General features: G+C 31.0%; 6 protein-coding genes across 6 annotated transcripts; 3 read left to right on the top strand and 3 right to left on the bottom strand.

The window, feature by feature from the left end:
* The first annotated feature begins 1313 nt into the window (after positions 1-1313).
* Positions 1314-6362, top strand: LOC110998162. The gene is made up of 4 exons (XM_022266655.2): positions 1314-1426; positions 1568-2641; positions 5819-5918; positions 6072-6362. Exons 1-4 carry the CDS (start codon positions 1418-1420, stop codon positions 6182-6184), a joined length of 1296 nt encoding a protein of 431 aa, XP_022122347.2. The 5' UTR covers positions 1314-1417; the 3' UTR covers positions 6185-6362.
* A 155-nt stretch (positions 6363-6517) lies between these two features.
* LOC110997716 (peroxisome biogenesis factor 2) lies at positions 6518-8464 on the bottom strand. The gene is made up of 5 exons (XM_022266006.2): positions 8179-8464; positions 8018-8095; positions 7514-7939; positions 6977-7198; positions 6518-6769 (listed from the first exon to the last, which is right to left on the bottom strand). The coding sequence occupies exons 1-5, from the start codon at positions 8209-8211 to the stop codon at positions 6686-6688; spliced, it is 843 nt and encodes a 280-aa protein (XP_022121698.1). The 5' UTR covers positions 8212-8464; the 3' UTR covers positions 6518-6685.
* Positions 8465-8658: 194 nt separating this feature from the next.
* LOC110997987 (chromatin modification-related protein MEAF6) lies at positions 8659-10924 on the top strand. The gene is made up of 4 exons (XM_022266396.2): positions 8659-8953; positions 9169-9372; positions 9538-9574; positions 9650-10924. Exons 1-4 carry the CDS (start codon positions 8813-8815, stop codon positions 10069-10071), a joined length of 804 nt encoding a protein of 267 aa, XP_022122088.1. The 5' UTR covers positions 8659-8812; the 3' UTR covers positions 10072-10924.
* Positions 10059-11800, bottom strand: LOC110997976 (osteopetrosis-associated transmembrane protein 1). The gene is made up of 5 exons (XM_022266385.2): positions 11585-11800; positions 10974-11269; positions 10616-10842; positions 10353-10524; positions 10059-10232 (listed from the first exon to the last, which is right to left on the bottom strand). The coding sequence occupies exons 1-5, from the start codon at positions 11674-11676 to the stop codon at positions 10177-10179; spliced, it is 843 nt and encodes a 280-aa protein (XP_022122077.1). The 5' UTR covers positions 11677-11800; the 3' UTR covers positions 10059-10176.
* Positions 11801-11929: 129 nt separating this feature from the next.
* Positions 11930-13142, top strand: LOC110997998 (gonadal protein gdl). Its single transcript, XM_022266407.2, has 4 exons — positions 11930-12220; positions 12393-12553; positions 12730-12863; positions 12972-13142. The coding sequence occupies exons 1-4, from the start codon at positions 12129-12131 to the stop codon at positions 13116-13118; spliced, it is 534 nt and encodes a 177-aa protein (XP_022122099.1). The 5' UTR covers positions 11930-12128; the 3' UTR covers positions 13119-13142.
* Positions 13143-13244: 102 nt separating this feature from the next.
* Positions 13245-21428, bottom strand: LOC110997962 (1-acyl-sn-glycerol-3-phosphate acyltransferase gamma). Its single transcript, XM_022266376.2, has 8 exons — positions 21166-21428; positions 20630-20841; positions 20287-20459; positions 18173-18334; positions 16796-16996; positions 15185-15322; positions 14803-15022; positions 13245-14359 (listed from the first exon to the last, which is right to left on the bottom strand). The coding sequence occupies exons 2-8, from the start codon at positions 20808-20810 to the stop codon at positions 14283-14285; spliced, it is 1152 nt and encodes a 383-aa protein (XP_022122068.1). The 5' UTR covers positions 20811-20841; positions 21166-21428; the 3' UTR covers positions 13245-14282.
* Between the last annotated feature and the right edge of the window lie 1811 nt (positions 21429-23239).

Genomic DNA, 23239 nt, shown 5'->3' with positions numbered 1-23239 from the left:
TGTTTCTGACCTCATTTAGATTTAAAGTATATTGTGCCTAAAGGCCTAATTGCAAATAGATTGTATTTTAAATCGTGCAAAAAAGTTTACACATGAATCAGCACGCACTTTAAATATTTTAGACGGTTTGACATTACTAAAACTACCTGTATATTTACGTATAATTTCTCTAACAACTATTCACACAAATAAATTTAGAAATAATTCAGTAATAATTCTTAATATATAGAACACGTACGGAAATAATAAAAATATTGTTCGAGTAAATCCTCCACAAATTATCCCATCAGAAATTCTGACCGTAATGCAAGCTTACTTCCGGGTAGCGCTCTAACAAGCTCATTTTGCATTACCACAGTAGTTATTAAGTATTATAAGATTTACCCGTAAAATATTGTTATTTTTTTAAGTTTTTAAAGATTATGAAGAACAGATGCCGATATATTTATTTTTATTTATTGATAAACACATTGCAATCATTGGTCAGGCATTTACTGATTTTTTAAGGTTTACAACATCCTATAGAAAAATTATTATTATATACTTTTCAACAGATATTCTGACGACGAATTTAGATGTTTTTTTCCAGTAAGTAATTACTATCTTGAGAAAAAATGCCATCCCTTCAAACGCTTTATTGTGAGGTGATTGAGGAAATGTCTTTAAAACGGAAAACAAGAACAATAAACGTATAAAATATAAAAAGTACCATTTTAAGTTGCAGTTTCATAAAAAAAATAAAGCATTTTAACTGACGGACATTCTCTTTATTGCTGTTTTATACTGATGTCCCCAAAATATTTAATTAAATAGTACCTACTTTAAATTCTGAAGTAACAGCAAATCGGTTTTATTTTCACATGTTACATAAGAATATTTTAAAATGTCCTCTTAATGTGTATATTATGACAGTACGCAAATTAATAATAATTATTAAAAGTAATAATAATTCTGCAGGTAATTTTTATGTTGATATTGTCATAATGAGTTTATCACAAAATAATTATAAATAATACTTAAAAAAAAATTGTATCATGCGTAAATCTCAATAACGTCTTGCTCTGAAGTAATTGTCGATAATTTAGATATAAACTACCGTAAATTATTTTACTATTATGTTAATAAGCGAAATATAGCTGGCAATTAATTTATTACACCGGTCCAATATCATTGAACAGTTGAACTGTTACCCGTACACCTTAGATGAAGTACTAACCGCGCCCACTTAACTAACAGCGAATGTGAAAAAGTATGACCCGTTCTTACACATATGTGATTGCTATATAAGAGTTTGCGGGCACAATTTGCTCTCATTTCAATTTACGCTTTGCCAAATACGATTCCAGTTTTTGATTACCAATTCAGCTGTATTACCCTAGCACTTTAAATATTTCGAAAACGTAATCACATATCAAAAATGATTTCAGTAAGTATAAATTTAAAAACAAAACAAATATATTTACTCTTCACACTCCACATTGAAAGATTACGAAATACAAATTAATTAATCTTGATGACTGCATATTTTAATCAATACTTTAACACTTGTGTTAATTTTCTATTACAGGTTATCCTTATTGGATTTGCGTGCCTTTCAAATGTCTACGCCTATCACGATCCGGACCTTAACTACCATTTGAGCCAAGTGCAAACTCTTCAAGGTTGTGGTGATGCTGGGTACTCATATCCCACTCCAGCCGTGCAACTTACTACTAATGTGCAGCCAACCGAAGCCCCGAGACTTATACAACCAGCTGTGCAGGCTCCGGTAAACAAATACACCATTAACAAAGGATATACACAGTTCTTTGAGCCGGCAGTACAGCAATTGTCATACCAATCACAGCCAACCTACAGAGGAGCCCAAAGTTTCGAATCCTATAGCTTAGCGCAGGATGAGCAGCATGGATATGCGACATCTCAAGGCTTGTCAGCGGCATCTCAAACAAGAACCGTGATTCCATCAGCGACATATGCACAAGCACCAATCATAGCTAAAATAACTGCAGCACCTTTGCACGCCAAGTTCTCAGTGGCACCAGCAAAAACATACTTGCCCCAAAACATTTTCACACAAGCTGTCTCGACGGGCTCTCTGGCGAAGGCATCACTTAACTCTTATAATTTTGAATCATCTGGACCCGTCGTATCCCAAGTAATTGCTCCTGCCAGTGTGCGCTATGCGACTGCTCCAACTCTGCGAGTCCAGAGCAACCCAACAGTTTATACGTCAGCGTCTAATCAATACAATCAGGAATCATTTGCAACAACTTATAACCAATATAGTCAAGCAAGTAATGCCGCAAGACTGAGTTCAGTGTATAACGCGCCAGCTCAATATTCAGTAAGTCAAGTATCACCAGTAAACCAGTATGTGGCGCCTGCTGTCCAGTATACTGCACCACCAGTAGTTCAGTACAGACGACCAGTTGTTACACAATATTCAGCGCCAGTCATAACCCAACATGTTACACCAGTGAAACAGTATTCTCCGCCAGTAGTGGTCCAAAGTGCTCAGAACTACTATTCAAGACCAGTGCTGACACAACGTGTTGCTCCTGTGGCAGCCGTCTCTCCTGTAAGAGTCGTATCCACCGACCAACATTCAAAGAACGTACACACGGAATTTCTAGAAAACTATGTAAGTACCACTATTTGATCCTAATTTGCTATGTATAAGTAGGTTAGATAGATAAAGTCGTGGAGATCAGTTAGTGATACATATAATTAATACATTAATTATCCTGCCCTTCGTTCCGTAACGATAGGATACCAGTAGCTAACTAATTTAATTTAATTAAAACCAACCATTAAAAATAAAAGACTGGCAATGCACTTGCGTGCCTTCTGGCAGTGTGAGTGTCCATGGGCGGCGGGATCATTTTTCATCGTGTAGGCCCATTTGCCTCCGTTACATAAAAAATAACACTAGTCTCACTTTCCTTCCTTTATTGATATAAAAGTTCACACGGAAAGTAAAACAAAAATCTCGGTACATCGAGCTTTTTTAGAGAAATGTACTGTTTATTTCGTAATTGCAATAACGTGTAGGTACCTACTAACACATATCGTGACGTAATTAAATTTGTTCGGTCACCAGTAAAAGCCCTGAACGGGTTTTGTGACATCGATTTAATGATTGATGAATGAACGACCCCAATAAAACTAGATCTTTTTACCCTGTAGCGCATACCCACCAATTTTAGTGTACATAATTAAGTCATTTCTAAAACGCGCCGAAAATATATTTAAAAAATAGCTTATGATTATATATTTGTTAACCACTGTACCCTGTATGTGGTTTCCTATATACTTTCCTTTGCAAACTAGCGAACTGTAGAATCGATTCCCGGTGGGGTCTTCCCTGAGAGATAGGAACTCCAACTCTTTAAAGTAAGAGTACTCCTCCTTCAAACACCGTCAACACACCCACTAAAAATGGGTGTCCATGGGCTGCGAAAACTGTCCTTTTCCCCAATTATATAAAAAAATATTTTATAACCATTCTACATCGTTCAGTTCTCGTATAAGTATGATTAGTGACTACACTTTTTATTTAGCTTTTAGTACTGATTATAAATGTGACAAGGTATATTTTGTTATCTCCTATTGAACACATAAATAACTATTCAAGCATTTTGCTGAAATTTTTAATTAATAACTCTAAAACGTGTTATTACAATAAATCTTGACAAATTGATGAATTACACGTGTGTTAACATAATATTCTCATGCTGAGAATTATTTGTTTTGTTTCACCAAGTGTTTATCAATATCTGTAAAATGGCTTCTTATCGAGATCTTATTTTCGAAATGGTCAAAACAGTTTACATGCAATTGCGAAACTATTGTTAACAATTCCTTATTGAGTGGAAACTTGTGTCTCAACAAGATTGCACTTTAATAAAGCTAAACTAAACAAATTAAATTTTGCAATGCAATTTGATCCACATTACAACTAAACGACTGTTTTTTTTTCTTTTATTATGTTACAAATAGCAGTGTTGGCCTAGTGGCTTCAGCGTGCGACTCTCATACCTGAGGTCGTAGGTTCGAACCCCGGCTGTGCACCAATGGACTTTCTTTCTATGTGCGCATTTAACATTTGCTCGAACGGTGAAGGAAAACATCGTGAGGAAACCGACATATCTTAGACCCTAAAAGTCGACGACGTGTGTCAGGCACTGGAGGCTGATCACCTACTTGCCTATTAGATTTTAAAAAATTATCATGAAACAGATTCAGAAATCTGAGACCAAGACCTGAAAAGGTTGAATCGCCACTGATTTATTTTATATTTTATGTTACGAAAAATCTTAAGTTATATTATTATACCTACCGCTTTTAATGTTGAGAATAAAATAAACACAACGTAACGAAAATAAAAACAAGTTTATTTTGATGTTGATTAATATAATAACTTCGGTGAAAGACTGCTTTATAAAAATGATTAAGGAAACCTAAAAAGAACGCTTCCGGGCTAAAAGTTCGAGTTATACAAGTTTAGACTATTCGTTCACCAGGATAAATTATGTACAGGAAGGTGAATAATTCAGTGGTCAAATAAATTATGATACTACTTTCACTTAAAGTAGGTCAATTCAGAGAGAACACAAATCATAGTTATGGTTCTAGATCGAAAACAGGAAGTTAAAAGATGCGTGACCTACCACTCCTACCCTTTATAACAAAAGCTTCGGCACTTCTATGTTGCCTCATTATTATAAGCGGTTAAGGTTTGGTTATTTATATCTGTATATATAAATGTCATATAAAGTTTTTTTTATAAAATAGGGGGTCAAACGAGCCTGCGGGACGCCTAAAAAGAGCAGTCATCGCAGCCCATTTATTTATTTTTTAGACATTTTTATTGGCTGCGTTGCCGGCCTTTGAGGATACGGAAGTACGCTCAAATTTTGAATTTTGTCGATGTGAATGTTTGTGATGTCGAAAAGTGTCGATAAAAATATATAATTTACTTAAAAGTTATTTATAAACAATTACTATCTAAAGTTAAGATAGTTTTTTAACAAAGCTACAACTTCGCTCAGTGAAGCCAACTACGTTTGTTATAATATATAACATGATAATTAGCATGGGGCTACAACCCTATATTTCTCCGATCATTGCTTTAAAGACAAGTTCTTTGTTTTATCACGCAGCAGATTACACAGCAATAAAGAAATATCTAAAGAATTTAAACGCACCCCCACGCACCGTTCGTACACTAAAGCCACAAATGTAACTCTATTAATATTACCTATTCAAGAGGGTGACATTTGAATTCAATTTATTCTCTGTTAATTTTTTGTACCGAGTCTAAAATCTGCAAAATTTGCGCCTTTACAAAATTTCGGGCAAATTATTACAAAGTTGGTACAGTAAACTTACTTATAATACGTTTTAAGATGTCGTAAATGCGCTTTGAGTCCCTCGTATGAAACGCGAATTCCCCCAGTTCACACATTATAACTTACACAGCATAACTTTTTCTTAAAATTCGAAAAAAATATAAAATCCGTGATCCGTGAAAAACGCGAAAATTTAAATTAAGTGTGAATCATTTGTATATTATATATATACACGTTATGAGTCCAAAAGTGCGTTATGCGGGTATACTCTTACAACGCGATTCCTATCACGCGGTACCAATCTACCGTGTTATAGAAGTTATTATTTCACACTGTCTCTAATGAAGTTCGATAAAACTCATGGTCACCTTAAATGCTTTCATAAACTATTTGTATCTATCGATCAGCTAATTTCGAATTATTATTAAGATAACATCGAATTACTTTTAAGAATTTAATGTTTTCAGGATGCCCATCCTCGTTACGCTTTCGAGTATGGAGTGAACGATCCCCAAACTGGTGATATCAAGCAACAGAAAGAGGAAAGAAACGGAGATGTTGTTAAAGGTATATGATACAAGATGTCTCTCTTCTTCTAACTTATCTCCTTATAGACACTTAAACTTCTTGTCGTGTCTACGGTCTATTTAGTTACCTCGCACAAAAAATTTAATTTAGGCGCTAAGTTGACGTTTCTCACCTTTTCTTTTACCATTTCAGGCCAATACTCACTGGTGGAACCGGATGGTTCTGTTCGGACTGTTAACTATGTAGCTGATTGGGAAACCGGATTTCATGCTGATGTCCACAACAGTAAAGACGACAAGCATTAATTATTCCTAAGAAAAGGTTTAGATGAAGGCCAAAGGACCAAGGTTCAACCACAATGTAGAATGATTAAATTTGGTAGGCTACTATATACGAAATTGTTAATTAGGATTAAAGTTGTTAAAATTATTAAATATATTTATATAATGGGAACTATTGTAAAGTTGGATTTTTTAGTTTAAAAACACTATGCTTATTTTTTTTTAATTATTGCTTGTCACTTCATCAAAAATTATAAATGCAAATGGTTTAATAAAGTTTTAAAAAATAAGTTTATTTGAAGGATGTTATGTGAATATAGATATCTTCTCACACCTAATATAAATCTAGAAAGAAATGTTTAATGTGTAATTATCAATTTTAAAAAAATAAACTTACATATAATGTCACTTAGCGCTATGTACATTGTTATAATAAAATATTATTTAATAAATAAAATATTTGTCTTTGTAAAAACAATTTTTAGCACCCAATTATACTTAAATTATACAATAAACCATAAATAACTAAACAACAACAAATTTAGTAACAGATTTACCATTATAATAACACTTTGGACAAGTAAAGTCTGTATCAGCCATCTTGTTAGCCTGAAAAAACAATCAAATTTATTTAAAGTGCACCAAAAATAAAATGATAAGATTACTGAGAAAATAAAATGTAATTATGACTTTGATACAAATTAATTGCAGAATTAGTTAGTGAAAAAATCCAGATATAATATGCTAGTGGCAATTTTTATAATGTGGTAAATATTTTTTAAGTACATAGTGAAAATAGTAAGTAAATTTTTTAACCTGCAAACAATAATAACAAAATATATGAGAGCAACCCATGACATGCGGCAGTGTGGGCTTTTCAGAACAAACTGCACAAACAGTGTTTACATTCATGATTGCTTGTGAAGTTTTATTTGATGGTCTTGCATAATTTCTCCACCATACATATTTTAATATTTTTGAGAGCTTCTGCCGTAATCCAAACATATTTACTAGAGATAATGATGTTCCAATTAATTCCTAAAATGTAGAAAATTCAACTTAATAAATTTAAACCTAAACACAAACTAAAAAACAACATTCTTCATGTATAATTCCTTAGATATTCCTTTTTCTGGAATAATGATCATAATTTTTCCAAATTGAATTCACTACTTATGTGAAATGAAAAAGAATTTGTACTTGTTTTTTATATGTAAATGAAGTGGCTAGGCATGTTTCAAGTTGATCATCTTCATTCTCAAGACGAAGAAACAAACAAATTCTTTGAAAGTACAATATAAGAAAGTATAGTGAAAGCAAATTATTATTCCAAATAGAGTAACAGGAACTTACAATAAAATTATGCCATAGAAGTTCTCTGGTCCATGATAAATCAGTCAAGTCTTCTCTAACAACCTTGTCAGCACATAACTCTAGTCCAAGAATAAAATCTATAAATGCTGGGTGTTTCCCACTTTGAATAAAACGTAAGAAATTAAAAATATCACCAATTAGTTGAAATGTTTCTAAGCTATTTAAAACATTCTGTACTTTTGTGTTAGATGTGAATGTGTATAATGATCTGTCTTTTAAATATTTTAAACCAATTGTATAGCCATAGTACCAATATAATTTGCTTTTTGAAAAATTATCAGTTTTGTATTTTATTGATAGCATCTCTTGGCCAAAACTACATTTTCTATCCCATAAAGAATACTTAAAAATACAACTTCGTAATATCAGTTCTAGTTCAGGTAAAAGGGGTTGGAGAAATCCTGGCTGAAAAGAACAAAGTAACAGCGTTAAATATACCAAAAAGGCATTATAAGGCATTCTAACATTTCTTTTTAAACTTACCTCCAAATATTTGGTAGCCTGAAAAAGCAGGTTTTTAAAAAGTTCTTCCAATTCCTCATCAAGTTGTAGTGAATCAAGCTAAAAGTTATTAAATTTTCTGTTTTTATCAATCCGATAACTGACTATTAAAAGTATATTTAAAAATTAAATTTTTATATTACCTGGGTTACTCTTGGAATGTATGTTAAAGACATTTTTTCTAATTGTACCTTACTGCTTTAGACAGTAGAGATAAAATCCAAGATTGAAAAAATTATAAAGCTATTTTTTTTTGTTTAAAAATTCTAACTCTCTAACTAAACTCTCTTAAACTAATGTAGCCAAACTACACATTTTAATCGGTTTTTTTTGGTAACACCAGTTCAATTATTTTTTTTCAGCTGAAAATTCAACATATAGTGATAATGTAGTATATGTACAATAAAATAAAAGTTTTTAAATAATAGAACTATAAAATTATTAAAAAAAATTCATAAAAATGATTACTTTACTTATAATATAGATAAGCTTTAATAATTATGTCTTAAGTCTGAAAGTTGTGCTTGTCAGTGGGAACTCAAAGTCTTGCTATAAAATTAAATTTAAAAAAAAAACAAAACTCAGAAGTCTACTGTCAGAATCTGACAATAGACATAATAATAAAGTTTATTCATATTTCCTATTCACATTTTTGTTTATGGTGCTTTTTCCATGGCAGTACGAATATTTCGATCAGTGTTTTATTTATTTATCTGACTTATTACTAAACGGCAAATAAAGGGTAAAAATTTCTGAATTGAACAAAAAAACATCAAAATGGTTGTTTCTCCGCAAAGCCCTGCTAGCGAAACGCAAAGTGTAAAATCTAAAAACAACATGGCTTCCAAGCCAACACAATCCGTAGCGGATACTCGAGCAGAATTAGCGGAATTAGTTAAAAGGAAAGCTGAAGTAGCTGTAAGTACGATATTATTTCCCAACCATGCTGCAAGTAGACTTCTGTATCTTAAAATCTAGGGCACCTCTTGAAATTGAGTTTTGATTCTTCTATCAATTTACTAAAAGCTTATTATAGCTGCATCCTATATATGATTAGAAAAGGAATTTAACATCTAAGAATATCTCTGTACAGACTTATGGTAGGATTATGATTAGTAATGCTTATATTTTAGGAAACACTTGCTAATTTAGAACGGCAAATATATGCTTTTGAAGGATCCTACTTGGAAGACACTCAGTTATATGGAAATATTATACGAGGTTGGGACAGATACTTGACAACAAATAAAAGTACCAACTCTAAAGCTGACAAAAGAAATAGAAAATTTAAAGAAGCTGAAAGATTGTTTTCAAAATCGTCTATTACTTCTATGGCCGTAAGTAATTTTAGTTTATAGCGATGTTGCTATTGGGATTTCATATACAACTTCCTGAGTGTATTATCCTCCTGTTAGATGGTAGAACTTAAACAAATATAATATCTGGTTTTATAGCTAATATCCAGGTATAAGGGAAAGTCATTATTATTTATTTACTTACAGGCTGTTAGCGGTTTAGTTGATGCTGCTGAAACTAAGAGTGAGTAAAGTATAATATATCAGAAGAAATATATGGGTGCTATTGTTACTATATTTTATATTATATTTATTTTAGATGAAAGGAATAGTGAAACTGAATCACAAACTAATGAGGACTCTTCAGACACCCAAATAAGTACAGGCTTGAGTGCATTAAATCATACAACAATTCATGGTTCCACTGAAAGCTTAGCCTCTAAACCCTCAGGCAAGCAACAAATAAATGGAAGCATAGAAAAAGTAGCATCTATGATTAAACAAAGTACACCTAAAATTGTTACGAGTGGTTTGTTACAAAAATCATTTACATGTGATTCAAAGCTATTGTCTGGAGTTGGTCTTGATAGTAGGCCGGGTACTCCTAAAGAGAAGGATATTGCTCTTGGCCTATTGAGTAAAGGTGACTTTACACCAAATGCTCTTAAACATAAACTATCTAATAGTAGTAGTAATAGCAATGTTAAGAAGAATAACAACAAAAAGGCTAGATATAGATAAAAATATATATTTATCAGTTTTATGAAGAAATAACATATTTTAGTTTCTGTGTCAGTTACTGCTGTTCTAGGAGTACATTGTCTTTTACATCTTGTTGAGTGTACTTTAACTGATTCTACTATTATCAATTGATCTCAATATTGTCTGCTTAAATCTTGATTCTGGAAATAATAGTTGTAATAACTGTTAATCTTCTATTTTATTCTTAATTAAACTTGTAATTAAAATTTAAATTGTATTTTTAAAATAGTCCATGTTAGGTAAAACAACGCAATACTTACGTTTTAAGATATTTGGTAGATCTCTAATTGGTCCACAAAATCTAACAGTAATATAAAACAGTATTGGAAGGAAACTAATTAACCCTGTACAAAGCAGAAATACAACTTCAGGTGTTTTTCTTAAAACACAGCACTCAAGGGTTTTACTCCATATTGATCTTGTTGCATTCATCTAAAAAAAATGTATTAAGTAATAGTAATATAACCAGCGCAATATATAATATTTCATAATTTTTTTATGATAGATTAGCCTTAAAACTTACCGAATCCACAATATCCATACAAATACAATCAACACCAATTTTGTCTTTACTTAATGTTTTATAAAACTCATCCAATTGTAAGTAATTCTGCATACATTTCTCACATACTATAGTTTTTTCACTGGCCATGTTTAATACTATACACTCCATTGTAGCATTAAAAAGTTTGTAAAACCTTGTTGTACTGTTTTTAACTGTAGCAGTTTCGTTTGACCAAACAAAGCAATCTGTAATTGTTTAAGTTTTATTACTACTGGTGTCTTTCTTTCTAGCTCATAAGTTGCTTTAACAAATAAAAGTATATGTTGATTTGAAGCTTATCATTTTTATACCATACATGACCAAAAGTAGAACTTACCATTACAATTTCCTTTATCCCATATGCCCAGTATACTGTCATGATAGTGTTGAATTACATTTAATCTATCTTGTGACATTAACAAAGAACTACATGATGTTCCATTAACAGCAGTATCCTTCAATTCTTTGTACTTATCATGAAACCTGACATAGTGTTGTTCACAATTTTCACATAATCTTATAGGCCTTGCATTAATTAAGGAGCAAAATGTGAAATTGGATGCAGACTCAGCAAAGGCATTCAAAATTTCAAAACAGACTTTTGGATATGGAACACTGCTGTCTAAAATATTCCTAAAATGAATATAAACTTAGTTCCATAGAATCTACTTCTAAAGATTAGGTAAAGAATAATATTATTCCAATAGCTCTAGAATGGCAAAAACCAATGTGTTATGACTTATTCTTATTCAGAAGTCATAATTCCCCTTTCAACTGAATCTGAGGGTTAGCTAGATAGTTAATAAAGAGTTTTGAATATAGTATGCAACAGCAGTCAAATAAGGAAAAGTTCTTTTGTTTAATAATTAGTAATATAATAATGACAAGGTGTGATTGTAACAGAATTTTCTACGAGCTTTCATGCTGTTTATAAGATTTATTACTTACAATCTTGGATGTACTATTGATAGATCATAGCTAAAATCAGCGTATAATATTTTTAAAAAGAAGCAAGCGATCAGTACGACGTATTTTAACATTTTCACAACATGAATTATAACTTGTAGACCTATTTAGAAATATTTTTAGGGATAAATTACGCGACGATTATTTACTTTTACATATCACAATATAATTTAAGTTTTGTTCCACTATTATATAGTTATTATATAGTATTATATAGTTTCTTATTTCTTAACAACAAATAGAACAATGTTACGCTAAAAAAAATTATTAGCATTTCCTGAATCCTGATCTATATTCGTTGTCGATGTCAGTAGTCAGTAGCAGTAATCAGTGTCAACACTGGTTGGATTATGTATCTGTGTTTTAACTTTTTATTAGAGTCCATGTTTACTTCTTTGCGAAAAGTTTACAATTGTAAGTTAAAGCCTTCAAATAACTTAGTCAGCAATGAATAACGGTATTGGTATTCGGAGGAAACCAAGATATTATAAAAACAATCATTAAAGAAACCCAAGTTTATGACAAAATGAGTATAAATGAACCGACACCCGAAGCCCTGCAGAGAAAATTATATTTTCTTCTTGAACAACTACAAGACATGGCCAGAGAACTGCCCCCGTAAGTACTTACATTTTGGCATTTTTTTTAACTACAATGACTGATTGTTCTATGGTAGGTAACCTAGCAATTGCTAGTAGAATCTAGTACTAACTTAGATTATTAGTAATATTTATTTGTTGTTAAATACAGAATATTACTAGATTTATAAAAATTATACTTTATTTTCTAGCAAATACCAAATGAGAGTACCTATAGAATTGTTATCGGGACTAGCTAATTGTCTCTTAAATGATACAGTTTTTGAAATAGTTAAAGGTCTGATGGAAATTCAGCATGTCACTGAAAAACATTTATTTCAACAACGATTGCAAATTATCAACAAACATACTTGTAAGTACTAAGCAGCCTATATGTAACTATTGTATGTATTAGTCTATGCCAATATTCTACCTACTAGATCTACCTAAGTTTCTAATAAATAAATTCAATGATGTTATTGGACCAACTGTGTAAAGCCTCCTAGCTTCTAGTATTTTTATTGCTGGTATTGTATAATTTATTTTTAGCAGAAATTGAAAGTTTGGTCAACTCATCTCTAACTCCTGAGGAAAAAGAAGACCAGAGACATATTCTGTTAAAAAGACATAAAGAAGAAATTAAACTGACAGACATGAAATTAGTTTTACAATTAGATCAAAAGGTACTGTAGATGCTTTATAATTCAACTTACATTTAGTAAGGTTCCAACATGAGAAATTGGAAACAATCTAGGGCCTGGCATGATTTAATACAGCTTATTTTATTATAGGTTACTGACCAACAAGATACATTGGAAAAAGCTGGAGTTCCAGGATTTTTTGTCACTACCAAACCAATAGAAATCAAAGTTCAAATGTACTTACTTGATTTTATATTAAGATTAAGTAAGATGTATATACCTCAAGACTTACAATAAATATATAATTATGTGTCTTAACAACTTTGACCTATAATAAAAAAATTTAAAAATACTCCCACAAAAAATGTACAAAAATACAAGAGCATCTCAAATTTCTCTAGAGTACAGTAATTAAACACAATATATTGAATTTTTTTTATTAAAAATTGCTACAACAACTGCAAAACAATGTACACAAATATATTGTAATTATCTCATCTAAATATTACAATCCAATTATAGTTTGAGTTCCTAAATCAGAATGAGATAACTGACTTTTGTATTGAGAATTTTAAATTCAAAATTTTGTATATTTATGCTTTAGACTTGACAAATAAATAATAGCAAACAAAAACAAACTATCTAATATAACACAAAAAATTGCACATTAATAGCGCTTGTGCTAATTGTGATACCAATAAAATACACTGTACATATATGGTTACAGAAACTATTTTAAGGAGTATAAAACTGACGAAACATGTAAGTATCAATCCTTCACCAAAGTGCCATTTCTACTTCACAAACAATAAATATTTCTTTCATTCATTTTAAGTTATGAAAAGTAGTCATAGAACAAAACTAACACTCGTTAAACAGTAATACAAAATCCTTATATTATCATAAAAATAATGTTATACAAGAATATTTTTTACAATACACACAAACTAGTTTCTTTAAAAATATAATTTTTCTTCTGCATTGCAGCATTTCGGGCAATTTAAAGTATTAGGTGTCTTTCATTATAACAGATATTTTAAATGTGTGAAAACAAAAAGCTCTTGAAATAATTATGTATACTATAAACTGTTGAATGCATTTTTTGCTTACACTTTGCATTCCAGTATAAAAATTCTTGAATAAAAAAAACCCTACCATATTTAACAAATTGTAATACTAGAATAATCAAAAATTTCACAAAATTAACTTGCAAAACACAAAAATTAATTGTTAAATCCTTTAGAAATACTATCTGAAATTTAACTATTTGTGCATATTTTTCTGAAATCCTAGAGAAAAATAGAATTTATACAATTTACACAAATCAATACAAAAATACTTTTGGAGGATACACTATGTATATTTTATATTCCGTTAAATATAAAACAAATGTTCAACAATGTCATTTAACATAGAATTAGTACTTCGTCATTACAATTAGTATATATATAGCACATAATGCTACTTTTTCTCTGTTCCATACGAAGAACCGTGGCTGATTTGGGACATACCAATCGACTTTTGAAGGAGTATGTAAACTGAAATAAAAGTTTTGAAATCCTTTAACCCCTGTACCAAGTTGTAAATATGTAGTTCTTCGGTCAAAACCAACAAATGTCGCATAGTGATATTAAAATAACATTACACATAACTAATAAGAAATTTAAACCGTTAGTAACTACTAACTACAGTTTCACAAGAATTCCTTAATAACCTTTCGTATGATACGAAAAAATATGAGGTCAATTCAAGGACGCCGCGGCCGGCCGTTACTCTTTAATCATAATAATAATTTAAATCTTTGAATAAATTTCCAAATTTCGGCTGGATTAAATATTTTGTATAGTTATATTAAATACTACAAAAATTGTAATATTTTAAATTAATTAGAGATCTTGACCCTATTGTTTTTTCTGTACCAAATCGTAAAACGTTTCTTTCCACCTAGTGGCTCATTGAGCGTCGTAAAATGGATACTTACAAGCGGCGACAATAGCAGCGCCAATCGAGAAGTAGATGAGTCTTCCGCTGAACAGAAGTCCCACTAAGTAATAGAGCATCGGAGTTAGGGTTACGATGGCCCATCCCACTGTGTTTAACAGCGAATAGATGCGAGGGGGACGGTGGAACGGTTCCACTCTCTTCACACCAGACTCTTGGAAGAAATCACCCGTATTTGCAAACGATTCCATCATTTTGTCCTACAAACATAATTCTAAATGAAGCTCGGATACTCTGAAAACTATTTCATCCAATCGAATCGACAACTTGAAATCTTTTGACGCTGCTTTGAAATATAATAAATTTCATCTGTAAACACATACTGTATTTACGCTTTTCATGTAATTACCGAGAAAACATACCTTTACGACGAAGAGATCGTGCAGCCATTTGGCACTTTCAGCTTCTCCCTCTGGAATCTGCTCCACTGGTATTCGCTCAATGTACAAGTGCGCATGCACAGGCTTACCAAACAACATACTCATTAATGTAGGCGGGACCTACGAGGTAACCATTTCATATTATTTCTCCTAAATGAAAAAGCGAAAACTATTTCGACGCCGTGACTATAATACTAAACTGTGATTTATAAATGTAATTAGAAAAGATTAATGGATAGCAAATAGTTTTCTAGTAATAAAACTTATTTGTATAAAAGTTTTAAAATATTTTTCCATACATAAGATATACATAACTTGATTAATAATTATTTATGCCACGCTTACACTAAATGTTTGAAAAAAAAATGTGCGTTTGAATGACGTAGATACATTTTAAATTATAGTTAATATAGACAAATATATCACTTCTAGGGATCTTAAATTATATTACAATTAAAATTCTAGACAATTTTAATTATAAAAACATAATCAAAACCGAAGAACAAAGTCCAGTAGATATAATGCTTACTCATATAAGACATAGAAACAATATTAAAAACTCATTATCGTGTTAATTAAGGTATTATTTACGATATTTTTTTACATTAATTATAAAATGATGAAATCTTACCAACTTGTTACGTATTTCGTTTAAAAAATAATAAGTGCTTTTATTATTATTCAAATTCAGTAGCATTGTAGGCAATGATATATTTTATTTAATAGGCACGCAAACGAGCCTACGGGACGCCTATAGGGCCGTCATGGACAGCCGTTTTTAGTGGGTGCGTGCCAAGAGGAAGTATACTTAACCTATTCAGGCGTTTTGAACGTGACTGTACTTTTTTCCAATGACGAGAACCCGTGTCCTCGAAATTAACTGTGGGACGGAAAATTCCCGTTTTCGATACCGCGCGAAAATTTGAGCAGTAGTATATAAAATTAAATTCTTATAGACCTAAATAATTAAACTGTAACTTTGAATAGCTGGACGTCGTATGTCTCAGGGAAGACCTCCACCGGCAGTTGATTCAACAGTTAGCTAGTCCGCAAAAGAAAATGCCTTATGAAACAGACTGTAGAAGACTTCCAGCCATCAAAATGCGTCAGCCAGTTGATCAAACTGCTAGGCAAATCACTCGGATCAATGACGTTTCATTACTTGCCTAGCTTGTTGACTGTTAATTTTAATTTGTGTAAAAGTGGTATTCCACTTTCTGCTTCTCACAAACTCAAAACAAAACTCTTCAAACTGTCAATATGGCTTCGGCAAACACACACAACTTTGATAGTGTTTTCCAAAGTTTCATGAAAACAAAAGTACCTTTTTTATTTCTGCCAAATAATGACTATGGTACGAATAGCCTAAGTATTAGCCAGCCAGTTTATTAAATGTAACAAATGCTACGGCTGAATATCTTTAAGGCCGTTAGTTAAAGGGCTGTAAATTGAACGTTGCGACAGCTACATAAAAATAAAGTACATAGGGTAATGAATCAACTAATAATTGACATAAAAATTATGTACTTATTACGCACGTAAGCACCATCGTTTGATTTCAAAATATTCTACACTAAAACTCAGCCTACTTACCTTGGCATCTTTCTCGAAGGCCAACTGGATGTTGTAAATAACAGGTATTTTTCCTCTGAAGTGAGTTAAACTTGTCGTGAATCCTCTAGTGCGAGGTGTCAAATGATGCTTTAGAAGCGGTAAATTCTTTTCCATAGCGAATTTCAATGAAGCCTCGTGTTTCTGTTCGGTGAATCTAGTACCTTCGGGTGTCAGTAACAGCTGAAAATGATTATTTAAGATTTTGATATGTTAAGGTAATGTCTCATTTATTTATTCGCACTTCGTTACATTTTTACAAAAACAAATAATACATCAGCAAAAGATAAGGGATGCAACGGGCGGCCTTATCGCTAAATCTTTTCCAGGCAACCCTAGTAAGAAAGAAGACTAAAAATATCAGCGTAAGTGTAAGCTGAGGAAGAATGCAAACATTCAAGCCGTCGTAGATCAGAAAATCGTTTTCATACACAGTTTTCATTTTGCTCCGCGTGATCCCATTGTAACGAAATTAGCGCTACGAATGTTGAGCCACATTCAACTCGCGTTGAAACGTCAAAAGCGTTGGGTAAAATATAACTATTTGAAAGTATAATATTTTCAAATAAAGCCTACTTAACGCAGTTAGTTAAATCGATGCTTATTTAACTCTGAACTTAACGGCTTTTAAGTTTACAAAATACCAATTTATTACACGAATAAATAATAGACACAGAAGGAGCTGCAGCTAATTAAGAAGAATTGTTAAAGAAATAGATGAAACCTTAATAAATTTAGAAAAGTTCTAGCGATAAAGTAGATAAGTGTGGTGTGATAGTGGTAAAAAACACCGATTGTCCTAATTATTTGTATACGTGAACAATTAACACTTGTTCGCAACGTAAAAAAATAGCAGGGAATGTCAAATATGTATTTTGACATAGATCGCGCCAAGCCTCGATTCTGAATATTACCCATATAAACGAAAATCGACGAGCTGTTAGGCACACAAAGCTTAATACCTACACACCAATAGATAAAGAAAGATAATGTTTTTCAGAATATTTATAGATAATAATTGCATGTTATTGTAAAAAGTAATGTACCTACACTAATTATAATTAATTGCATACTTATGACACATTCTTTAAACATGTAAACATTTGTTACAATAATTTAAACTTAAAAACTTCAGTTTTATTATCATTTAGTCATAAATATTTCGACCTATTTTTTTGATAATTATGTTTTAAAACTCTTAGTAACTATTAAATTCCATAGATTGCGTGAGGGGCAGAATGTCAAGAGATTTCGTAGGAAATAAATAAATTTCGTAGGTAAGTGATACCTGTATCTTATATTCCAAAATAAACATATATTTTTTTAAATAAATATTTAAATATAATGAATGATTCTTACCCATACAGGGTCGGGGTATTCGCAAATTTTCCCAATCTGTTGCTTAATTATTTCCTTGTCCTTCTCGTAAGATCTCTCTAAGAACACAAACTCGGAAAATTTCCACATCCAACCGATGGGTGGCATATATTGGATGGACTTTTTCGCATATGCTTTGCAATTCTGTAAGTGAATTATTTAATAATAATAATAATAAAACTTAATTAATAACAGAAATATGGTTGGCACAAAACTGTAACAACGCTAATACTAGGGAATATTGTGTGTAACTAGTATACAATTATTCCATGGTTCAAGATAACAACTGTATGAGCTTGCGAAAGGGTATGTGTGCATATAATAAATACACTCAGTTACAACCCACAGGCGTTCGCTATGTATTAGTTTTTAGAACCTCAGACACGCCAAACTACGTAGAATCTCAGAATTATTAGATTGGGGGATTTTATTAATATCATTACGTATTACGATCTAAATATGTTTTTGGGTAAAAGTAAAAATATATCAATAAAGGTCAAATTACAATATATATTATACATCTATAAGAACCAAGGCGGAACATCTTTGCTATATTTTAAGAATAAATATGAAAATTTAGTCATTCAAACACAGGAGTACTTCGCTTCTGCTCTGCTAAATCACCTGTTATGTTAACGACATAATAGTCTTCTAAATAAAAATAATCTTTAAATTCAAGCACTATATCAGTTCGCATTGCTGCCACGTCGGTTCTCCTTCTGGACAGACTTACATCATGGTCAAAATAATATGTACAAATAAGCCTTTAGAAATGTTAACTAAGGATTGTACAACTCAGAAATATGATCGCTACTTTCTAACCACAACTATAATATGGAATTTCTGACATATACAATGAGTTGATTTGTTGAACAACTTCAGAACACCTAAACTGAAGGCTTTTAAGATTTCTATTTGTTACTTTATTCCCAGTATGATATTTTACTAAAACGTTTTTTTTCAACATTAGTTAATAAAATCATTGCAATTCAAAGGTTTTCCTAATTAGATTATATAATTTGCAATTATTATGTTTTTTAATTCAACATGTTTTGTTTTGCAAACTGCATAGAATCATTTGATAAACCTTAATATCTTGAAAATAATGGATAGATATTGCAAAACTTAAATGCACTTGAGAAGCTAGTCAAAATTGACATAAATGGGTAACAGTAATAGGCAAAACAAAAACTTTAGAGCATGTTTACTCAATTTTGCTCTTAAAGATAAAACGCTATTCAAACAAAAGATAGAATTACATTTAGGTAAACACCACTTAAAACCTAAAGTTATGTTTCAAGGTTTCTCTACTAAAAATAATATACAATTACATACAATACCTTTAACCAAGCAAAGCAAAGTTTGAAATGTTTTAAGTATCTTAACATACTTGTCGCAATTACATCTATACTTATGCCCAACCCATAGCATTTAAGCATTAAACTTAACTAAATTTATACACATTTGCAACAATTACATATTTGTAAAGAGTATAGAAATAATACAAACAATGACATAAATGAAAAATGTTACCTACATTAAAGACTTAAAATGGAGCAAAATAATGTGAATTTTCATTTATACAGAAATCATAGTATAATTAACAGAGCAGTTCCATTTTTTCATAAACAGTATTGATTATGAGTTTAGAATACTTAAGATAATACAATATTTACTATGCATCATTTCTGCCCAGTAACAACACAGTAATCTATAAAAATAAATTGTCAAATACTAATAGATATTATGTGTTATGATTTAATAATAATATGGATATATTATATTGATAATAGTTGATAAATGATAGATATGGTTTTGCAAAGATTTGTTAATTAATAGCACACTATTAATAAAACCCCTGATATAAATCACCTACATATCAAAATGTGACTGATAACATTATAATTTCAAATTATATAATCAAATTAGGTAAGCCTTCTTTGAATTGCAATCATTAGCAAATAAAGTTCAAAAAACCGTTTTCCTAAAATGTCATATTGAGATTAAAGTAACAAAGAGAAATCTTCAAAGCCTTGTGTAATGTAGAAGGACAAGACAAACAGGTAGAATAAAAATAAATTAGAATAACAACTTACTCCTAATACTCCAATACCATCACAAAATTGCCATCCCATCAGCCAATCTATCTCATAACTATGATTCATGATAAGGTATCCATGTTCTTTACCATAGTATTTATCATACTCATCTTTGTTAACATAAATTGTTAGTTTTGTTCCCGCCCACCATTCTGACATAAACACCAATTCTGAAAATATTAACAAACTTTCAAATGCTGTATAAAATATCAAGTCATAGCAAAAGTAAAGTATAGTAAGACTCAGAATATTACAAGATTTAGATTGTATATATATAATTAAAGAAAAGTTATATCTGCAAATAGACATATTTAAATAATTTTGAACTTTGATTACTTACGACAGGCAAATGAATATGAGAGGTAGTAATTGATTTTTCTGTACAATGTTTTATTAAATGGTCGAAGACCAAAATATAAAATTGCCTGCACAAAATTTAGCAGCAGGCCAGAAGTAAAGTATGATATTGCAAAACATAAATGCACAAGTGTTGACTGCTTTAAGAAACTTAACCAGAACATTTTGTCAGCTCCCTTGGGTATTCATGAAAACCTAAAAAAAATTACATTATTAAACAAGATAAATATTGCAACAATATAAAGCAAATAAAAAAATTATAAAATATTTGCACTCTCATTACATTATAGGAAAGACAATGACTACATACTATATTAAGGTATTTTTCTATAAGGATTAAACCAAAAAAATATTGACGTACTTACTCTTTGAACCAATTGAACAAATTGATAAATAATTCTGGTTGATTAAAAAAAGACAATACTATCTACTATTCCAATATTTTATTTTTTATTCTGAAGAATATTTATTACGTATTAAAAGTGATATATTATGTCGATAAACAACTAATATAAATACCTGTTCATGGAACAATTGATGTTGGTTGGCTTCGATTCTTCAGTACATTACACAACTTAAGATACCTAAGTATTGTGCGTGGAGAAAATATGAATGAAAAAACCGAACAATCAAGTTCAATTTAATTAACGTAAAAAATTTATATGCCAACCAACGAAATTTTTTGCATTTTTTTTATAAGATTATTTGACACACGACCATAGGACCATAGGAGTATGAAGTATGAACTATAAAGTATAGGAATACAAACTACAAAGTTAGTCACGATTATCTTCTATCTGTTATCTAGGCACTATGTAAGTGTATACTGTATTGACGTTTCTTCCGAAAATTTATATTGTGATTTGTCAAACTCGAAAGCATTGTCTAAGGCAGTGGTAGTGGAGATGTGGATATTTTTGGAAACTATGCGCATGACTTGATGGCTCTTTCTGGGATTTATCTCCGGAATTCCTGGACTGAATCCTGGAATCAAGATCGTTCAAAAGGTCGCCATTATCGTGCTATTCAACCTTCTATACCCATTAAGCCCTGGTTTTGGAGACTGAGATTCGGTAAAAGAGTTACAACAATACTGTCTCGTATGCGTCTGGGACACGTCTGCACCCCAGCTCACCTTGCTAAGTTTAATATTATTGACAACCCTACGTGCGAATGTGGATATGCTGAAGCTGATTTGAATCACATCATTTTTGTTTGTTCTCGGCGCGAACGGTCGGCTCTTATCGACGGTCTCATTTCCCTTCAAATTCCTTTCCCTTCATCCATATCCTGTTTACTTTCAACAATGGACCCACATATATATAAACTTTTAGCAGCTTTTATCTTAAGTAATGATATAAAAATTTAGATCCTATGAATGTGTATATATGTAAATATCTTTTCTTACACTCCTTTTATATCTATCTCTATAAGAATTGATCTTTTATTTTATAGATTATTTTCCTTTCCTTAATTCCGTTTCATACGATACATTTATTTTTTTACCCGTTTCCCTGTTTTGACCCTGGGCCACAATGCACAAACCGTGCGGGCCATAATAAAAAAAATAAAAAAAAAAAGCATTGTCTATGTCATGGTTAAAGTAAAATATAATATTATGTAGTTGTTAAAGTAAAGAAACCGTTGTAACGACTTGTAACCTTATTCGAATATAATTTGGCCTTAACAACGATAAATAATAACGATTGTTATTTTCTTTTTGATTCTGTTAAATTCTGTCTTCTGCGAAAACGAAATATTGTTTCCGTTTTTATACTATATTTATTATTGCTTATAATCTTCATTTTTCTCCTTAATTCCTCAAATCTACAACTCTCCTACTAGACATCAACAAACACCTGTGTTTAGTAAAAGTCCTTAAAATCACTACTTATGTAGAAAGTCGAAAACTAAATTTGTAAGAAAAAGACAATTCTTGTCGACAAATGTCATGCGCACATATTATGTTCTAGCCATATTGGTGCCGAAAAGATGTCAACATACACTACCACTTTCTTCGTTTGAAACCAAGAGGCATGCCACTACACTACCGCAAAGTCGACAGCGTAGCTCTGAACTGCTGTTCGTAACTTATTCCATCATAATATTGACTCTGGATGAAATATTTCCCAATGTCACTTTTTTAACCCTAATAAAAGTAAATACTTAACATTTTTATTATACGAATAAGTCTAGTCTTTATTAGTGATTACTACTAGTTTGAATTGTCTCTGTTTATGTATATCCATAAATCCAATTTCAGTTTAACTTAATTTATAAAAGTTGATTGTTTAAAACCTATTTCGACTTTTTTAAGTAAGAATTGTAAACCAGTAAGTACTGAAATAAAAAAGGGGATTAATCAAAGATTATAAAATAGTTTGATATTGGTGCTGCAACACGTTAGATATAATCTAAACTCATCAATCTAGTTTGATGCTGATTTTAAGTTAGGTAAGATTTACATCAATTAACTTTTTTTTAAATCAGTGATTTGTTACTGTGCGTTAGTAGTTATAGTAAATATGTATATAGTATGTATAGTTAATATGTGAATACAAATCCTATTTAAGTAAGGAATTAATAAAAGTTT

Source organism: Pieris rapae, chromosome 10, assembly GCF_905147795.1.
Source record: "Pieris rapae chromosome 10, ilPieRapa1.1, whole genome shotgun sequence".
Taxonomy (NCBI): domain Eukaryota; kingdom Metazoa; phylum Arthropoda; class Insecta; order Lepidoptera; family Pieridae; genus Pieris; species Pieris rapae.
This window is presented reverse-complemented; position numbering and strand designations above follow the sequence as displayed.